Below are 22,126 nucleotides of genomic sequence, written 5' to 3'. Positions count from 1 at the left end.
GGTATTGTATACCTGGATATGCTTGAAAACTTTTGAATTCCAAAGATTGATAGGTCAATGAAGGGGACTGAGATGGGATGGTTTACTACCAACAAGATGGTGCACCACCACATTCCCTCACAGAAGTTAAAAGTTTCCTTGATAATCACTTCCCAAGTGATGGATTGGGCATGGAGAGCCAATTGCATGACCACCTCACTCTTCAGATTTGACACCATTGGATTTCTTTCTTTGGGGTTTTATTAGAGATCATCTGTAAGTTCTCCACTGCTAAACAACATAGCCAACCTGAAAAATTGAATGTACACTACCATTGCACAAGTTATTCCCACTTTTCTGTAACAAGTGTGGGAAGAAATTGATTACTGGTGGGGTGTTTGCCACATTACAAATGGTAGTCACATCAAACCAGAATACCACTTGACACCTTTATGCAAAACTTCAGATTGTTTGCTATAAAACGACACATCTACCAATTCTGTAAGTCATCTCAGTAAATTTCTGTATCATTCTGAAACTGTAAAGTCATTTTGACTCACCCTGTATAGGGAGTTCAAATAAAGTCCTAGATTCATCACTTAATTTTGGTAGTTGACACTTGTGAGTAGACTTTTGTTGAGTAGTTCATGTCTGTTTTCTAGTGTGTGTGAGTTCAGATTGTTCAGCATCTCCATGATGCTGAAGTTCACTCATGGATCAAGCAAACATGTGACAATTTCTGCTACCCTTCTTTGCTATGTTCAATATCCCCCATTATTCTGACTGCACTTCCCTAGCATTCTATCAATGAAGTGAAGTCTGACACCTGCGTTACCTTTTGACTGAGCCTGTAGTTTAATTTCATATCCTTACAAACTGTTACACCCAGGCCGATTTCAGCTGTGACTCATTGGTGTCGTAGTCATACAATACTACTTTTTTTCATTTTATGATTTGAATATTTTTTCATTTTTGAACATTTAAAGTAAGTTGTCAGTCTTTGCACTCCTTTGAAATTTTATCAAGATCTGACTAAATATTTCTGCTGCTTTTTTCAGACAGTATGCCATTTTAGATAAATGCATCATCTGCATAAGGTCTGAGAATGTTATTAATATCTTTTGCCAGGTCATTAATATACGACGTAAATATGTCTCATCCTCCCTACCAATAAATCCCCAACACAGTCACAAATTTTACTTTATACCCTGTACGATCATACTTTTGATAACAATTATAGATGTGATAATGAGTCAGAAGATTTTTATAAGCATCTACCTGAGTGCCTTGAGCCATTGTTTTCAGAATGTCATGTGAGAGGTGTGAGTTGGTTTTCACTGGGCAATGTTTTCAGAACCCATGCTGGTTGGTATAGAGGAGGCCAAGCTCTTTGCAACACCTCACTGTGTTAGAGCTCAGAATATGTTCTAAGATTCTACAACAAATGGATGTTAAGGATATTGGATGGTAATTTTGTGGATTACTTATGCTACCATTCTTATTGATGGATGTGTCCTGGGCTTTCTTCCAACTACTGGTCATAGTTTTTTGTTCAAGGGATTTAACATTTATTGTAGTTAAAAGAGGTGCTGACTCAGACAGTCGCATACTCATACATTATATCTGATTTTCTCCATATAAGTGTAGATTTTTCTAGATTCCTGGATGTCATTGAAGTAGATCGCAGTACTGAGACAATTTGGCATCTTGGCCAACAGATGAAAGGCCACCTTAACCTTGTATGGATTCTGGCATTTAATGTTTCCCACACAGAAGACTAGCTATAGACTTCTCAGTACTTCTTTCTTTTTGTGTCACTAGTCTGATGTTCTTGGCTCAGAGAGTTTCCGTAATATGATCTACCAGATGTGACCAAAATGTTGTATACTCATTAGCTGCTTTTATGTCATCTCATTGTCTTTGTAGAGCTGTACCATGGAAAGCAAGGAGAGGATGTTGGTTGGTGGCTGGTAACCTTGTTCTATAACACAAACTGCACGCCATTAATAACTGGGTTCCTTATTCATAAACAAAGAGCTACTGAACTTAAGTTTCCATGTGCTGTGGTACAATCTCTCTTCTGTATAGTCCATGTAGTCTCAATGCTGTTGAAGCAGAAGTCCACTATGTTCACTATGAGGTTGCTATGTGCTGCCTGTCTCTGTACTAGAGGCTAAGTCTGCGATTAAGTCTTGGTGACGCGCTGGAAGTCTATGGCATATGGACTTAAACTAACTGACATAACAGGCGAACTAACTGACTGAGCTGGCCCTCCGATCTGTGGTGGCAATCCTAAATACTAGCGGCTGAAAGGGCACTGGCGGTGTGTTTCCAGTGAGGCTTTTCATTGGCCTCTATTAATACTCTTGTAACCTCTACGCCACAAGGCGTGGTGGTGCCAGCATAGGCCAGCACAAAAAGGTAAGGGAATTTTTTAATTTTGTGGGCTTTATACACTCCTGGAAATTGAAACAAGAACACCGTGAATTCATTGTCCCAGGAAGGGGAAACTTTATTGACACATTCCTGGGGTCAGATACATCACATGATCACACTGACAGAACCACAGGCACATAGACACAGGCAACAGAGCATGCACAATGTTGGCACTAGTACAGTGTATATCCACCTTTCGCAGCAATGCAGGCTGCTATTCTCCCATGGAGACGATCGTAGAGATGCTGGATGTAGTCCTGTGGAACGGCTTGCCATGCCATTTCCACCTGGCGCCTCAGTTGGACCAGCGTTCGTGCTGGACGTGCAGACCGCGTGAGACGACGCTTCATCCAGTCCCAAACATGCTCAATGGGGGACAGATCCGGAGATCTTGCTGGCCAGGGTAGTAGACTTACACCTTCTAGAGCACGTTGGGTGGCACGGGATACATGCGGACGTGCATTGTTCTGTTGGAACAGCAAGTTCCCTTGCCGGTCTAGGAATGGTAGAACGATGGGTTCGATGACGGTTTGGATGTACCGTGCACTATTCAGTGTCCCCTCGACGATCACCAGTGGTGTACGGCCAGTGTAGGAGATCGCTCCCCACACCATGATGCCGGGTGTTGGCCCTGTGTGCCTCGGTCGTATGCAGTCCTGATTGTGGCGCTCACCTGCACGGTGCCAAACACGCATACGACCATCATTGGCACCAAGGCAGAAGCGACTCTCATCGCTGAAGACGACACGTCTCCATTCGTCCCTCCATTCACGCCTGTCGCGACACCACTGGAGGCGGGCTGCACGATGTTGGGGCGTGAGCGGAAGACGGCCTAGCGGTGTGCGGGACCGTAGCCCAGCTTCATGGAGACGGTTGCGAATGGTCCTTGCAGATACCCCAGGAGCAACAGTGTCCCTAATTTGCTGGGAAGTGGCGGTGCGGTCCCCTACGGCAGTGCGTAGGATCCTACGGTCTTGGCGTGCATCCGTGCGTCGCTGCGGTCCAGTCCCAGGTCGACGGGCACGTGCACCTTCCGCCGACCACTGGCGACAACATCGATGTACTGTGGAGACCTCACGCCCCACGTGTTGAGCAATTCGGCGGTACGTTCACCCGGCCTCCCGCATGCCCACTATACGCCCTCGCTCAAAGTCCGTCAACTGCACATACGGTTCACGTCCACGCTGTCGCGGCATGCTACCAGTGTTAAAGACTGCGATGGAGCTCCGTATGCCACGGCAAACTGGCTGACACTGACGGCGGCGGTGCACAAATGCTGCGCAGCTAGCGCCATTCGACGGCCAACACCGCGGTTCCTGGTGTGTCCGCTGTGCCGTGCGTGTGATCATTGCTTGTACAGCCCTCTCGCAGTGTCCGGAGCAAGTATGGTGGGTCTGACACACCGGTGTCAATGTGTTCTTTTTTCCATTTCCAGGAGTGTACATCCAATTTTCAAAAACATTTTTTATCTTGTTGATAAACATGGTCCTGATGTATTTTTGCATTTTCAACTGTTTTGAATATTTAATTTAGTGTTGTCTGTAAAAAAAATTATACGTGTTTTCGAGTACTCAGTGAATTTCTGCTTTCAAAAGCATGGATCAAAGAATTTGCATTAAATTTTGCTCGAAAAGTGGAATAGTACAGCCCCCACTTATAATGTTGACTGCAGCTTTTGGTGAATCTACTGTGAGTAAACCAAGAGTTTATGGGTGGTAGAAACATTTCAAAGGTGGTCGAAAGATGAAGACGATGACCACACTGGATGCCCAATTACTGGTGACACTGTGAAGAAGTAAAGAAAATCATTCAGGAAAATTGCCAGATCACCATTAGAAAGGTCGTTGATGCTGTTGGCATAGCCTATGGCTTATGCCAAGCAATTTTTTCAGATGTTTGATGTACCAGAAAATTTTGTTGTAAAATTGTTGGATTTCAACCAAAAACTATGTCGCATAGAAATTGCTCAGAAATTGCTGAGTGAAGTTTGCAATGATCCAGAACTTCTAAAGAATGTTGTAAGAGTTGATGAAACATCAGTTTATGAGTACGACATTGAAACAGGGGCCCAGTTGTCTCAGTGGAAACTGCCTGAAGACCTAAGACTGAAAAAACTTCAAGCTCAATCACATGTGGATTGTAGATTGTATTTTATTGGTCCTGTTGTCTACATAGCAGCTTATGCATAAGACATTGGGCAAGTCAAGTTATAAATATACAGGCTGAAAGTAATTTCAAGGCATACATATTTAAGCTTACAATAATACATATTTAAGCTTACAATAATACACTTTACACACAAGTATTTATATGACACATTTCATAAATTTAAATATTCTTCAATGGAATAAAAGCAGTGATGCTGTAAATATGACTTTAGAGATTTTCCAAATGTATTGACCTCAGTGATAGTTTTTATGTTTTCAGGAAGTTTGTTATAAAGCTTAACTCCCATGTGAAAAGTACCTTTTTGGCACAGTGCTGTGCTGATTTGAGTCATATGTAAGTTCCTGTTTTGTCTGGTAAAGTGCTCATGTATATCACAGTTTTTTTGTAGCCTCTGGTCCTTGCCTATTACATTTAATTTAAAGAACAAAAGGGTTTCCATAATGTATACACACGGTAATGGGGGAATACCAGATTTCTTAAACAGGGGTTTACAAGAGTCTCTAGGCTTGCACCCAAACAAGATTCTAATGGCCGTTTTTTGTAGTTTAAAAGTGCTATTAGCTATTTTAGAGTTTCCCCAGAAGGTGACCCCATATCTAAGACGAGAATGAAAGTACGCATGATATGCATTCATTACTGTTTTCTCACTACAGCATGATTTTAATGAACAAAGAAGATAACATGTTTTGCTCAATTCTGTATTGAGACATTCAATATGCTTATTCCATCTGATGTTACTCTGCAGCCAAAGTCCTAAGAATTTGGTTTCAGTACTGTTACCAACTGGTTCGTCATTGATAGAGACTGATGGGATAGACATGTCCTTGTTAGGAACATTGTGGAATTTTAGAGCAACGGTTTTCTTACTGTTTATTACAAGCTGGTTACTCTGTGCCCAGCTGCTAAGTTGTTTCGTGACCGTGTTTACTGTCTGCTGTAACTGTTCATCGTCGTCTCCTTTTAATAGAATCGTGGTGTCATCTGCAAATATGATTGATTTGTGTGCATCAATATTTAAGCTTAGATCATTTATGTACAGAAGAAACAGAAGGGGTCCCAATACGGATCCTTGGGGTACACCACATTTTATTTGTTTATAGTCAGATAAGTGATTAGATACAGTTTTTAGTTCAATATCTGTGTGGAGGTTCTTCTTACTGTTTTCTTAGATTACAATGGGATATTGCACCATGAGTTCCTACCTTATGGGCTTATGGTCAATAAGGAATTCTACCTAGGAGTTACATGCTGTTTGTGTGAAGCAATCCAAAGAAAATGACCGGAATTGTGGTAGAGCACTTGTGGAAATTGCATCATGATAATTTTCTTGATCACACCTCAATGCTTGTGATGCTTTGGGAAAAATTTGACAGACATGACCCCTTGAAACTTCTCTCCATTCCCAAGGCTGACGAGAACCAGGAAAGGATATTATTTTGCCACCACTGATGAGGTAAAAGCAGAATCACTGTAGGAGCTGACACCATGATGGAAAGTGAGTTCCAGAAGTACTTCCAAGATTGGAAAAAATGCTTGTGCAAGTGAATTATATCTGAAGGGGATTACTTTAAAGGGGACAAAGGTGATGTTGATGAATAAATAAAGATTCCTTAAGAAAAACAAAAATTCTCATTACTTTTTGATCACACCTCACGAGTATTTGTTTATCCTGAATATAATCTCATGGCATACCAGCTGTTTTTAGGGATGGTCAGCATCATACTCTACACAGGACCTGTGAAGCAAAGCAGAGCAAAGCAAGCAGGAGAATGGTGCAGCTGGATGCCTGCAAACGATAAATCTGTCTGGGTGGCCTTATGGTACACAGCATGTGCTGGAGACCTGTCTTTCTTCTATCAAGCTAGTATGTCCAAAAACATTTCACATATATTCCCATAAATGGATTTGAGATGAACCAATAACTCCATCAGTTTTCTTCAACATGGAAACACAATATTAATGGATCATCATTGTATCTTCAGAACTCTGTCACTTCTAAAACTGCAGTATTAAGCATTTCCTCTACAAAATCTTTCACAAAGGAATCTCCCATAGGGTGTGAAAATGTACTATTCTTGACAGCACTGCCAATCTGTTCAAAAGACAGGCCATCAAATACAATCTAAGTGCACTTGCTGGAGTCCATTGACAAAGAATCAACTATAGGTACTTTTGTAAACAATGAAATGGTATCAAAGCTAACAAATATATAAGAACTTACAACACTCTAATGAAATCTGCTGTTTTATGCATGATGTTCAGATTTTTCCAAAAAAGTGTTCAACAATTTTGCTAAATATTTGGCCACCCAGTAAATAGGTGTAGATGTGTTGGTCTGAAAGGCAAAGCTTTTAGAACCAGCTACAAACAAACTTCTGATTTTCCTATTCATGTGGGTGGAACTGTTGTACCTTTCTTCATGACAATTTTGTTCACTTAATTTGGCTTTCAAATCCTTTATCTCTTATATTTGTTTTTTCCCATTTGCCTCAATCCAACAAGGCTGTTGTATGATAATGTGCATCGTTGGAAGGCTGTATAATCTGAGAGGCACAGAGGCAGCTTTGCTTTGATTATGGGTCATGGAACCTTTGTTGATCTTCCATTAATCATCAAGCTGTTTCTTACATGGTGACCATCATGAATTGGATGTTTTCAAATAGGTGTTATGCACCACTTGTGTAGTTAGGGTGGAGGAGCTGTCACCTTGCTACATAATGCCATTTCAGTAGAGATGAAGCAGTGAATGCTAAAGCACTGTTTCTTTGCATGTGACACAAGTGTTCTTATTGGTATATCTGTTTGATATGTCTGTCATGGCAGATCAGTGGCTTCTTCATGTCATTTCAGCCTTGAGTGCCAACATACTGACATCAGCATCTGTAAAATTGTCAGTTGGAGAACAACAGGAATTATAGTAAAGAGGAAGCCATGTGGTCCAACTGAGACCATAACAAAATCCATATTCTGTTCAACCACATAAAAAAAATTTACTATACCCATGTGTAATGTCAACAATCTGTAAAATGCATATATTTGCCAGACAATTTTTGTCTCACATTTTGTAGAAACTCATTTTGTATAACTTAATTCATAATTGTTAATTCCTGCAGCCATATCATCTGGTATGAAATACCTCATGATTGGTGGCAAACATGTTAATAATTTTGAACACCCATGATTATCTGTACCTTCTCCTGGTTCCCATCTGTTACCGTAGTGAAGGATTTTTTAAAATCATTGAACAACTAGAAATTCCTAGTAAACAGAAAAAAGCATCCCACTCTTAATGGAGAAAAATCTTCAGACATAAAAGAACTTTGGGAATACCCAAAGGAGTGATCCAGAACCATTATTTTTCATTATATAAACCACAAAAAGGGCAATGTCTGAAATTCTGTGAGATTTTTTTCAGATAGTGTTCCTCTTTTGTAGAGAAGTGGCAGCACTAGAAAACTGTAGTGAAATGCATGAAGGCCTCTTGAGGATTGACAGTTGACCCTCTACATAAAAAAATGACATACTGCATGTAAGTAGATGGAGAGATCTATTATTGTGTGATTACAGATTTGTAGACAAATTATTGGAAGCATTTACTGCTGTTAAATGCCTGGGGGTAAGCAAATGGACTGATTTAAGGTGGAATGACCACATAAAACTACTTGCAGGTAAGGCAGATGCCAGACTGAGATTCATTGAAAGAATCCTTATAAAGTGTAGTCCATCCATGGAGGAGGTAGGTTACAGACCCATGATTCGACCAATACTTAAATAATGCTCATCAGTCTGCAACACTTACCATACAGGATTGATAACCGAAATAGAAAAATGTCCAAAGAAGACCATCTCGTTTCATCACAGATTCATTTAGCAACTGCAAACATCAGGAAGATGCTTGGCCAACTCCAGTGGCACACACTACAAGAGAGTTGTTGCACATGATGGTATGGTTTACTGTTAAAATTCCTTTAGTGTACAGTCCTAGATGAGTCAGCCATTATGTGGTTTGTATAAAAAGTATCAGAAAAGTTTCAGAAAAATTAATTTCTTTGAGATATTGCTGCAATGCCTCAAAATTCTTCAGAGCCCTCGAGTGTTGACACCCTTTCGACAGTAACTTACCCACGAATCAAAGGCTTCCTGTTTGGCAGATATTGGTAGGTCCTTAAGAGAACATGTGTGAGCTTCTTTGATGGCACTGAGGGTCCCATGGTGGATTTCACTTTTGGGAATGACAACTAGTCTGCTCGAGCTAAGCTGGGACTGTAATGGGGTTGGGGAATCTTCCTGATGCCATTTATCATCAGGTAGTTGGTGACCGTGGAGCAGGTGTAGCTGGGTGCATTGTAGTGATGCGATTTACAGTTTCCTTGAGTGGCTTGCCTGGTGGCTGGCTGGTGTACACTGTCATCTTATCAAAGCAATTGTATCTGTGACGTGCGCGCACTTAACAGACAGTCTGAACTCAGCACTTGACGCACACATTGTATGTTGTTGTCAGTTCTTGACATCAACAGCCATCAAATAGGGGGCTCATCTTTCACACTGTCTTGGCCATCTTTGAATAGCTTGTGTCATTTAAAGACTGGCGTTTGTGACATGCTTTCATCCTCGAATCATGTCCAATGTCTTTGTACTAGATTTCCCCAGTCTGACAAAAAAATTTGATTGCATAACACTGTTCAATCGTTTCCTGCATTTTATGCTGGCACTGAGTTACTCAACAGGGTTCCACTAGAAAGACGATGTTGCCTGAACGAATGCTTGCAGATGTCTTGCACTTGGTGCACGTTGGAGGTGACATTCCCCACCATCAAGCATGTGTGGTGCGAGTGTGCTGTGACATATGAGTGCATCAGAAAAAAATTGTTGTCAATGCTTTTTGCTCAGACTCTGTGTATCTCACAAAAAAGACCAAGAAGGTAAGATCAGAGAGATTCAGTTTCACTCAGAGGCTTACCAGCAATCATTCTTTCCGCAGAACATTTGGGAGTGGAAGAGGAAATAGGAAAGTGACAGTGATACAAAAAGTACTCTCCACCATACACCACAAAATGGCCACACACACACACACACACACACACACACACACACACACACACACACACACACACGTACATACATGTTAGTCTTGCTGCAGGTTTTCTACTTTCAGCAGTTGTTAAATTTATGGTCCAGTTGTGCCACTAAAGTTATTAGTATGTATTTTTATTTGAAATTTGAGTAAAAACTGTTCATTGTAATATAAAGTCATTCCAGACAAGTCAGAGAGAGAGCACAGAGTAACACCATTTCTAGTGATACACAGAGTAGTATTTCTAATCTCTTGTGCAGGAACCAGCAGATAATGAGGTGACGAACAATGGAAGTGAGGATGGAGGCAGTGTTGATGGTGGCTCACTCGACTATGAAGATGACTTTGAAGATGAGGAGGGAGAAGCAAATCACCAAGAAACTCCTTCTGTGCTTGGTGATGCAGCAGAAAAGGAACCAGAAGGGCAGAAATCCACTTCTATCCCAGAGATCCAGGTGGATGGCGAGCTGCTGAAGGATGACAAGCTGAGACAAGGAACTCCTGAGGTGGTGAGTTTTGAATTTTACAGTTTTCAGAACATACTAGCATCATACAGTGTCTAGTACAGATCACAAATTCATCTCCATGTCCAAAAGCGTTATCAGCTTGATTTGAAATGATGTGCAAAACTGTGACATTAGCACTATACGAGATATAAAAGAGGTTTGTCTTTACCTTCAAGTTAAAAATGAAACAAATAGATCAAGGCTAAAAGCAAAGAAAACAACAAGAGGAAAAGAAACTACAATTTTTGACACGGACGCAGTTTATTTAAATTCTGCTACTGTAATTTTGATCTTAAAGCCATGTTTAAGTGGTTAGACGGGAAGGTGCACCAGCATATGGACAAGTTTACCAGAAAACTGTACTGAGTCTGGTTTGCACATAGAAACCTCTCTCATTGTGTTGACATGCAGACAGTTCTGTTTTATGGAAATAACATTCTGGGGCAAGATAGCTAAGGTATAAGAAAGTGTTTATTCTACAGAGTTGTGCAGTGAAAATATCATGTAAAGCCAATAACTGAATTTTTTGTAGAAGATTCTTTAGAATACTTTGGATTCTTACAGTTATGAGCTAGCACAAATTTTTCTACTGGTACAGTAAGAGTAAGTTAGGTTTCACTAATTGAAATACTAGAACTGAAACAAATTGCCCTGTAGACTTTTGTCTGACTTTGTGGGATTCAGAATGGAGTTTTATATTTTGATGCAAAAGTTTTCAACAGGTTTCCTGCAAACACCAGGTGGTAAATTGGAAATACATAACTATTTAAAACCAAAGCAAAATTGTACCTAATTAGCCACTTTGTACCTAATTTATTAAAATGATTAGGCTCAGTGATATTATGATTAACACTAACATTCATTTTAAATAGATTTTTAACTTTTGAGCAATACAGGCAGTTGGTAGTGTACTGTGACATCAGTTACGTTGGAGAAATCTACGAATCAGTAAGTAGAAAGAACAGTTAAGCAGTGTAGGAGGAAGAGAAGTTTCTGTTTTTAAAATAAATAATTTTCCACTAATATGTGCAGTACCCTTGTGTTGAACAAATTTTGAAAGAAGTATCTAGAATTAATTCCCACAGCATCATTATGAACTGGTTTGCACTATTCACAATTAGCTATCTCTGACTGTTGGTGTATAAGTACATCCAGTGCACTCCCTCGGAGGCTTTCCTTCGTGACAGCTTCAATGTGTAAATGAATGAATGAGCAGCAACTATATGAGAAAGCTTATTGTACCATGGAAGAATTCACAGATCTCTGCGTACACATATTTGCTTGTCATAAACATTCTAGGTCCACAAAATGTCAAATCACTCTACAGGTTCTAATCTTGTAGAATAATCATTGTATGAATCCCATGAAGTGCTCTGGAATTTTTGGATGGGCAGTGTCTATGGAAATTATGTTTGCTGTTTGCATTGTGGTTGTTAACTCTAAAGTTCTTCCTTAATTTATTTTTCTATCCTTAGGCAGTAAATGTACTGATTGGTAAGTTTAAAAATACAAAGTTCATTCAGGAGCCTGAACAAGATGTTCAGACATCAACTTTATATAATATTTTTACTGCACACTTCTGTAGAATAAATACCTTTTTGACCACAGCTGCATTGCTACAGAAATTAATCCATAGGGCGGTATCCAAAAGTCTGCTAACAGTCCCACTGTGGCTCATGATGCTGAGAGAGATTTCTGTGTGTAAAGCAGGCACAAATGAACTTTTTGGTGAACTTATCCACTTGCAGGTGCTGCCTGAGTTTATTACTGACCTGGATGCCAAGGTATTTCACACATGGAGTCCCACCCAGTGTGTGCCCATTGTTCTGTACCTCTGAAACCGTGTGGTTATAATTAAGTGCAGCTAGTCACAGAGGTCCAGTGGTGGCTGTAATTATCATATGGTAGCACTACTTGATAGATATGCAAATGTGTTAATGTAGAGCTGATTTATGCTGGAAAAGAATTAGTTTGAATTGTGGCCACCAGTTGTAAATCTAGTGCTTTCACAGTTTGTTTGACATTATGACATCCACGCTGTCATTTGACAAGCCATAGCACAAGTGAACAGTATGGCTATCGGGAAGAGAGACTGCGCGCTGTTAGTGAAACTGTTTTACGTGTTTAGTAGGAATTACAGTGCTGCACTGAGAGTGTGTTGCTGATTGAAACGTCAGAGGAGAGGCCTGATGTCACTAAATGGTTTAAAGACGATGATAATGAAATTAGAAAACACATGTGAGCTTGGTGTGGCACCTGGAAGAGGAAGTTATTGATGAATTTGCTGTTGTTGTAACTGACCATGCAGCACATGTGTTGGGTAATGCTAGGGCTTGTGCAGTATCACTAGAATTGTCTATCCCACAGTCAACGCCGCGGAAACTTTTGTGGGTTATTTTACGCTGGTACTCATATGAGATTCAGATTGTGCTGCAACTGAGATCTTGAGACCCGCAGCAGCATTCTGGATGTGCTCTACAGTTTCTGGGATGGATCAAAGTTGATAACATGTGGCAAGGCAGTACTCTATAGAGTGAGGCATACTTTAGTGAATACACAGTAGTAGAGAGTAGTGAATACACAGAAGTGCCAAATTTCATAGTTAAGTACCTCAATTTTTACCACAGTTTTTAATAGATTTGGAAAATTCTAGAGTTTCATACACCTTTAAGTATGGTTTGTATGCTGTGCAAAATTCATCGAAGAATCTCTCTTACTTATGAAGAAAAGTGTACCTATAGCAACAAATGCTGCCATTATTAAGAGAAAAAAATGATGAACTTTCAGATGTAAAAAAAATTACTTTGTTATGTTTTGGAACTTCCACTGCTATGAGTGTGAATTCTGAATCCTTCCTGGTCATGCTGACATAGTTTTATGAATTTATTTGTAAAAGTATACACAGTGGAAATTGAAATGTCCTGTGGTGCCTCTCCTGCTCAAAGTCGGCCCGTTTGATGTCCTACCCCCCTTAAAAAACAAAATCACTATTATGATATTAGTCAGCATGTAAGTGTCAATAAATCAGGTTAAAAGAAATTTGTAAAAGAGATGATGGAGAAATAAAAGAAACATGTGTTGACATTCAATCCAAAATTAGAATTAACTGTAAGATTTGAGAAAGGGAAACTGCTGTAAAACTAAGTGCCGATTACATAGGGAGAGATAAATTCCTACTTACCGTACAGAAGATATGTTAACTTGGAGACAGGCACAATTAAAAGACACTTACATAAAGCTTTTGGACACAGCAGAGAAAAACATACCGTTCATACACACAAGCAGCACACGTGACGCATACATGACCGCCAACTCCGGCAGCTCGGGCCAGATTGCAACTGTCGTGTGGGATACTAGCAGCAATTAGGAGGATAAAGAGAAGGGGAAGGGATAGTAGTGTATGGATGGGCAGAGAGAGGAATGCTGTCAGGCTGAGTGTGCAGGGACTAGAATGCCAATAGGCACAGAGTCGGAAGGTTGTGGGGAAGGGAGGTGGGGTCACTTATGCTGCTTTCTATTGTAGAGCAAAGGTGTAGAAACTTCAAGTAGAAATCGTCACTGTGATCTGATAATGCACCGAGGCCCATCACTACTTAAAGAAAAAGTAAAAGGAATTATTGTTTCAAAAACAGTGTGGCCGGAAGCAATTTTCTTTGTCAATGAAATTTCGGATACGTGTCGTCAAGTGTGTCCTTACAATATAAGCTGCTGGTGACATTCAGGAATCGACCAGGCACCACACGCCACCTAGCCCGGAGCCTGCCACTCGCCCGCCCTCGCGCGTGCCGCCGTCACCCACGCGTACGCCACTCTCGCCCGCAGTGAGGATCCGCAGCAGGCGCACGAGCGGAGTGACCACTGTCCACCTCCCTCTCCACCTCCCAATCCCTACTCCTGTGTCCTCTCCAGAGCGCAGCCAGCCCGGGCCTGCCCACCGTGTCGTCACGCCAGAGAGGTCCCCGTCGCCTCGGAGCGGTGGGTACGGCGCTGGCGGGAGAGTTGCCACACCGCCGCCCAGTCCGGAGCATGTGAGGGAGCGTGTCACAATGTACAAGTGGCGATGTGAGTATGTCTCTTTCTATTTCTGAACCGTAGCCTTAAGAGGCCATTCTGCTCTAGTAATATTAAATATTTTTGCTGGTATAAATGTAATGTAGGTAAACTTAAGAATGCCCAGTTTCTGTAATCACAAAGGAAATGAATAACTTAAATCTATGATAAGTCATTAAATAAAAGTGCTAATACAGAATATGTTATAAGCCAAAGCATTGTTACATAACTAAATTTGTCTCACATCCTTGGCGAATGGTGAAGCCTTCGGTCAGAAGACTGGTTTAATGCAGCTCTCCATGCTATCCTTGACGTCTCAAGATGTGTCCCATCAACTAGTCCCTCTTTTTTGTCAAATGGTGCCATAAACCTCTTTTCTGTCCAACTGAATTCAATACCTTTTCTTTAGTTACACAATCTAGCCATCTAATCATCATCAACATTCTTCTGTAGCATCACAGTTAAAAAGTTTCCATTCCCTTTTTGTTTGTGTTGTTTTTCATATGTGTTTCACCTTCGTCAGGCATGGCTCATGGTTTCTATACTGGGGAAGGCTGTAACATTTATCAGTTGGAACCAATATGGGCCTCAGGCTACACTACACATTGGTCTGTCACCACAACATAGATTTCGAGGGGGGAATATCACACTATAGCCAAAATTTTACATATTGTATCTTCTTTTTGTTTTACTGCGTGACACTAAAAGTTAACACCAAGATAAAATCTATAGGTAGCTTATTTATCTGCTGACTTGACATTTCTGAACACTTTACCATAACAAATCGTACTAGAACACATGTTTTTAAGTGATATTTAAAGCTGCATATGTTAGCTGCACTGTATGCTTAATGTTTTTGGTATTTTGAATTCTAGACCTGAGATTTTTAATGTTTTGTGCCTGTTCAGTGTGCAGCTTTTGTGAGTTCATGTGACAAGACAGTGACATGTCCACACATTATGGACTTTGTGCTATGGTTGTGGTTTTTGGCTGAATAAATAAACACTGAATTGGGATCAAATCAAGCTGTGAGATAGAAAACAATCTTTGTCGGCCCTTATTTTGTAGCATGTTCACACAATGGAATGAACTCTTTCCTGAGAAAGAGAGATTTTATTCATACATAACATCTAGTATTACAGAACATACTTTGATTAAATTAATGAGAAAGTCCCAATATAGCTTACTTGTCATGTAAGGTTACACTCTAGAGATATATTTTCAGTAAAGGCTTTTTAAGATGTTAATTTGTATTAGATGTGAACATATCTTTTTTTCAGAAATTGTTTGTTGGTATTTCCAGTCCTCAGTGTATGTTCTCTTTACTTCTGGTGTTTGCACTGACTCTTTTGCTCAAATAATGAAACTCATATACTGATTTTTGAGTGTCATTTCCTAATCTGTTTCCCTCTGCATCAACTGACTTATATCAACTACATGTCCATTACCCTAATTTTGCATTTATTGATATTCATTTTGTATGCGCTCTACTCTCTCTGTGAGAAATGCAATGTGATCAGCAAACCTTAATTTCTTTTAATTCATAACCTTGTACTGTTTTCAAAGATATGGGGGATAGGCTACAACCCACTCTCACTCCTGTCTCAATTACTACTTCCTTTTCAAGTCCTTCAAATCATGTAATCCCAGTACCTGTGAAGACAGTCTTTAATGGAGTAGAAAGATTTCAGCTACTTAAAAGCCATAAATTCACTCTTAAAATCAACTATATTAACCACAAGACATTTAACTGCCCAGAAGAGATGTTGAATACATGTGTAGCTGCATATGTGGGCCTTTTCTAAAAATAATTAAATGCTTGAAGTTCTTGTAGATACATTTTGTACTTTTAAACATTGGAAAATCCAGGATGTAATGTGACAATATTATGAAAAGGGAAGCTGCTACTCACCATACAGTGGTGATGCTGAGTCCCAGATAGGCACAACAAAAAGACTGTCCCAGTATAAGCTTTTGTCCAAAAAGGCCTTTGTCGAAAATAGATGACAGACACACACGCTTATATTGTGATAGTCTTTTTGTTGTGCCTATCTATGACTCAGCATCTCTGCTATATGGTGAGTAGCAGCTTTCCCTTTAATTTTGTCCATTTGAGAAAAGAGAAATACTGGTAATTATGGAAAGTATTCATGACTATACATTGTGAAACAGGAATTTTTTGTGGGCTATCGAAGGCCTACAATAGTGTGAACCACTGCTAGCTGCTCTGTAAACTGGGAAAATATGAGATTAAGGACCCTGAATTAGAATGGTTTATGTCAGGGATAGCCAACCTATTCAGTGAGTGGGCCAAATTTTTGAGGGGGAATTTCCCCACTGGCTGCATGACTAATTTTTGTTTTGTGAACCAAAATGAGCAACAAATATTAATTCATTTATTAAAGAAAATAAAACAAATCTGAGGTAAGAATATTTATTATCCGATTTAATGAAATACAATATTAGTGGGGTATCTGGCTTTGTTTGACTGAACTGAGTGAGTCAATATTGATGTCAACTGAAATTGTTGCTTCATGCAGTGTTTCCCAAATGAACAACAGTATTTTGTGTTCTCATTTGTGATTTTATGTAATTCATCCAACTAAAAAGCTGTTCACACTTGTAAGTGTTTCCAAATACTGAATTTTTTTAAACCTTATTTTGTAAAGTGCTGGATATTTCTTCCTATTAGCCATTGGCCAAAAGCTTTAAGTGCGAAAATCTTTTGTTGTGCCTATCTGCATCTCAGCATCTCCACTATATGGTGAGTAGCAACTTTCCTTATCATAATATTGTTACTTCCATCATGGATTTTCCATTGTTTGATTAAATTTCCCTTTTAACTGTGCATCATATTGCATTTCGCAGCATTCCATTTGTAAATGTCTCGGTAGTGAACTCATGTCCATGGAGAATAGCATAGCAAATACAGAAAAAAGCAGATGATGTTTCTCAAAATCTTGAAATTGGTTTTCGAATTCATATTTCAAATCAGATATCAAGCATTTAATTGCTGCTGCCAATGTGACAATCAATTACTTTGACAAAGTAGGAAAAGTGTGAAATTTTTTGTTTGTAGCTGTTGTTCCCATTTGGAATGCATAAATAAGTTCAAGCATGACATTAATTAGCTAATCTTTCCCTTGTAGTTGAGTATTAACATCATTTAGGTGGCTAGTTATATTGACCAAGAATGCAAAGTAGGAAAGCCATTATTTATCCTCAAACTCCATGAGTCTCTTTGACTTGCTTTCAAAGAATGATTGTATTTCTTGCTTCAAATCAAACACTCTTTTCAACATTTGGACACAGGTTAGCCATCTTACTTCTGTATATATTGTTATGCTCTGACTTCAAAGACTTCATAAATTCTTGGAACTGATGGTGATTCAGTCCTTTTGACATAATGAAGTTCACTCTTTTGACAACTACCTATATGACATGGTACATTTTTAGGGAGACTTGGCACATAAATTCTCTCAATGGATAATGCAGTGAAAGTTTAGTATTGATGTATGACAATTTTGCATGCCTCATTTTTATTTATCTAAATCTCCATGCTTTCCAGCCATTTCTAGAGCACTATCCATTGTTAGCCCTGATATGTTGTGAAGTTCTAACAAAAAGCAACTTAATGTCAATATAACTGCTTTCAACAAATCTTGTGACTTTGTGGTAGCCTTAAGTGGATACAATGCCGCTAATTCTTCTGGTTTGTTAAAATGAGCATCAAAAACCTCTGACATAAATTGCCACTTGTGTGGTATCCACCATATCTGTGCATTCAGCCGAAGCTAGAGAATAAAATGTAAACTCAGATGCATGATTTTTTGTTTTCAATTTCTCTGCCAATGCCATCTACATGTCTAGTAATAGTTTGATGACACAGGCTTAGTTTTGAAAAATCCTTTTTTTTTCTGGACACACAATTTCAGCGACGGTCTCTAAGCATACCTTAATCATTTTGCCATGTTAAAATAGCTTTGATTCTACATTTCAAGTAGATAACATTATTAGTTGCTGTAAATAAGAGAGAAAGACTAGGAGAGGACATTGAAAGGGTGCAAAAAAGGGCAGCTCGTTTTGTATTTTCACGTAGTAGGGGAGAGAGTGTGGCAGATATGATACGCGAATTTGGATGGAAGTCATTACAGCAAAGACGTTTTTCGTCACGGCGAGATCTATTTACGAAATTTCAGTCACCAACTTTCTCTTCCAAATGCGAAAATATTTTGTTGAGGCCAACCTACATAGGTAGGAATGATCATCAAAATAAAATAAGAGAAATCAGAGCTCGAACAGAAAGGTTTAGGTGTTCGTTTTTCCCGCGCGCTGTTCGGGAGTGGAATGGTAGAGAGATAGTATGATTGTGGTTCGATGAACCCTCTGCCAAGCACTTAAATGTGAATTGCAGAGTAGTCATGTAGATGTAGATGTAGGGAGTCCCTTTACTACCTTTGACAATTGCTAATGTCAATTGGTGTCCCTACCAAATTGAATACATGAAATACAGACATCAAAAAAGTTTTGCATCACCCCGGTTCCGAGAACTCCTGAAGACATTGACTGTGGATATTGTATCACAGACACAGTCCCTTTGACTGTTCAGAGATGTCACTAAAACTGCCAAAAGATGTAAACAACCATGCATGAGCTCCGCCTATTAGACGGAGGGGGTCCGACAACCGATCAGTTCCAGTCATTCCACCAGGGAGGAGGTACACGGCTCAGGTTGTCTGTAGTTCAACCATGCCTAGACAGTCAGTACCGCAGGTTGATCATGTCTGCATTTTTACTTTGTGCCAGGAAGGGATCTGAACAAGGGAAGTGTCCAGGCATCTTGGAGTCAACCAAAATGATGCTGTTTGGACATGGAGGAGATACAGAGAGACAGGAACTGTTGATGACACGCCTCGCTCAGGCCACCCAAGGGCTACTACTGCAGTGGATGACGGCTACCCATGGACTATGGCTAAGAGGAACCCTGACAGCAACACCACCATGTTGAATCATGCTTTTCATGCAGCTGCAGGATGTCATATTATGACTCAAACTGTGTGCAATAGGCTGCGTGTTGTGCAACTTCACTCCCAACATCCACGGCAAGGTCCATCTTCGCAACCATGACACCATGCAGTGCAGTACAGATGCACCCAACAACATGCCTAATGGACCGCTCAGAATTGGCATCAACCAGACAATCGTCAGAGATGTGTTTGGAGGCAGCCCAGTCAGGCTGAACGTCTTAGCCACGAGTGAAGCAAGTGAAGCAAGGTGGAGGTTCTCTACTGTTTTGGAGTGGCATTATGTGGAACTGACGTACAGGAAGGAGCCGTAATGACTGAACGATACGTGAATGCCATCCTCCGACCAACAGTACAACCATACTGGCAGAATATTGGCGAGGCATTCATCTTCTTGGAAGACAATTTGTGCCCCCATCATGCTCATCTTCTGAACCACTTCCTTCAGGATAATGACATCGTTCGACTTGAGTGGCCAGCAAGTTTTCTATACATGAACCCTATCGAACATGTCTGGGATAGATTGAAAAGGGCTGTTTATGGATGACGTGACCCATCAACCACTCTGAGGGATTTACACTGAATCGCCGTTGAGGAATGGAACATTCTGGACTAACAGTTTCTTGATGAACTTGAGGATAGTATGCTACAATGAATCAGTGCAAGAAGACGTGCTACTGGGTATTAGAGGTAGAGGTGTAGACAGCAATTTGGATCACCAGCACTGAAGGTCTCACGGTATGATGGTACAACATGCAATGTGTGGTTTTCATGAGCAATAGAAAGGGCGGAAATGATGTTTATGTAGACCTGTATTCCAATTTTCTGTACAGGTTCCCGAACTCACGGAACCGAAGTGATGCAAAACTTTTTTTGATGTGTGTAAATGCCAGCCTACTGAAATTAAAGACAGGCACCACAGCTTAATTGTAAAAAAGATATAAGCTGGCTCATCTGATGTGATGATAGGTCAGTTGCAATCGAATGTGCACTTCGTATGCATGTGAAGGGCTGTAACTTTACATCCAATAGTGTTGTGAGTTTGTCGCAAAATTAAATATGGAATTATCGGCTATGCCTGGCACTTGCACATCACAAGAAATGTATCTGCTTGCTCAGTCCATACTACAGCTAATTGTTGCCTGGTCAAGGCAAACTGTATTTTCTTCAAGATGGAGTGGCAACTTTTCAAAATAAATCCAACACAGTTATTTTTTTCCAGCAGGAATATAGATGAAAATCTAACAATATTTGAATCAATGATCTACCTATTGTAATTGGATATGATGTGAAATATGGTTGATGGAATGCTGTTTTGGGGGTTTTAACTGCAATAAAAGTTAAATTTTTCATTTGTGTGAAACAGCTCCACGGGCCAAAAATTGGTGCTCCAGGGGCCACATGTGGCCCGCGGGCTGAGGGTTTGCCACCCCTGGTTTAGATACTATCAAACCAATAATGGTTATTATATCAGAGAGGAATTTATGTTTCAGAATGGAAAACCATTCCCCAAGTTTCAGTCTTAGGTCCTATACTGTTTCTGTTTTTCCTAAATGACATACAGCTTAATATTGAGTGCCACTGAGTTTTGTTTTCAGATGACACATTTTTAATCACTGAAATTAACAGTACTGGTCCAGTTCCTCAAACTATCATAAATACTTTAGAGAAATTAGGTATGTCGTTTAACTTAAGTGGGTTAAAATTAAAAATGGAAAAAACTCCATTAATGCAGTTTAAACAAAACAAGAAGAGTTAAATGATGTTCAAAACAATCACAACAACCAGGATTTGCAGGAAGCCAGCTGCCTGAAATTCCTAGGAATGCATGAGGACAAAGTATTTGATGATGGCACTGTTGTATAAAACATTCTTAGATTTCTTGCCTTGTCAGTTCAGGGTAAAACCTTGAGCTTTCAACAATTTCCTCCATCATCTTCATCAGGAGCAACTGATCCTGATAAAAATTCATCATGGGTCACACATATAGGATACTTAGCAAATAAATTAAATAGCTCAGTGTTTGTGATGGTTATATTATACTCTGAAGCACCAAAGAAACTGGTATAGGCATACACATTCAAATACAGAGATATGTGAACAGGCAGAATATGGTGCTGTGATAAGACAAGACAGCAAGTGTGTAGTGCAGTTGTTACATCAGTTACTGCAGGTTATCAAGACTTACGTGAGTTTCAACATGGTGTTATAATCGGCACATGAGCAGTGGGACACAGCATCTCCGAGATAGGTGTGAAGTGGGGATTTCCCCATATAACCATTTCAAGAGTGTGCCATGAATATCAGGAATCTGGTAAAACATCAAATCTCTGACATCAATGCGGTTGGAAAAAGATCCTGCAAGAATGGGACCAGTGATGACTGAAGAGGATGATTCAGTATGACAGAAGTGCAACCCTTCTGCAGATTGCTGTAGATTTCAATGCTGGGCCATCAGAAAGTGTCATTCTGTGAATTATTCAATGTAACATCATCGATGCGGACTTTCACAGCCAAAGGCCCACTTGTGTACCCTTGATGATACCTGTACCTGTCAACACCAATATTGGACTATCAATGACTGGAAACATGTTGCCTGGGTGGATGAGTCTCATTTCAAAGTGTATCGAGCAGATGGACGTGTACAGGTATGGAGACAACCGCATAAATTCATGAACTCTGCATGTCAGAGGAGACTGTTCAAGCTGGCAGAGGCACTTTAATGGTGTGAGCTGTGTGCAGTTGATGTGATATGGGACGCCTGATATGTCTAGATATGACTCTGAAAGATGACACATACGTAAGCATCATGTCTGATCACCTACACCCATTCATGTCCATTGTGAATTCCAACAAACTTGGGTAATTCCAGCAGGACAATGTGACAC

General features: G+C 40.0%; 1 protein-coding gene across 1 annotated transcript in view; it reads left to right on the top strand.

The window, feature by feature from the left end:
- LOC124550819 (serine/arginine repetitive matrix protein 1-like) overlaps window positions 1–22,126 on the top strand; it is a 173,625-nt gene that overhangs the window by 91,799 nt on the left and 59,700 nt on the right. Inside the window, exons 10-11 of the mRNA XM_047125545.1 lie at window positions 9,919–10,167; window positions 13,887–14,226. Of these exons, the coding sequence (XP_046981501.1) occupies window positions 9,919–10,167; window positions 13,887–14,226 (589 nt within the window). The remainder of the gene's footprint in view (window positions 1–9,918; window positions 10,168–13,886; window positions 14,227–22,126) is intronic.

This window comes from Schistocerca americana, chromosome 9, assembly GCF_021461395.2.
Source record: "Schistocerca americana isolate TAMUIC-IGC-003095 chromosome 9, iqSchAmer2.1, whole genome shotgun sequence".
Lineage (NCBI taxonomy): Eukaryota > Metazoa > Arthropoda > Insecta > Orthoptera > Acrididae > Schistocerca > Schistocerca americana.
This window is presented reverse-complemented; position numbering and strand designations above follow the sequence as displayed.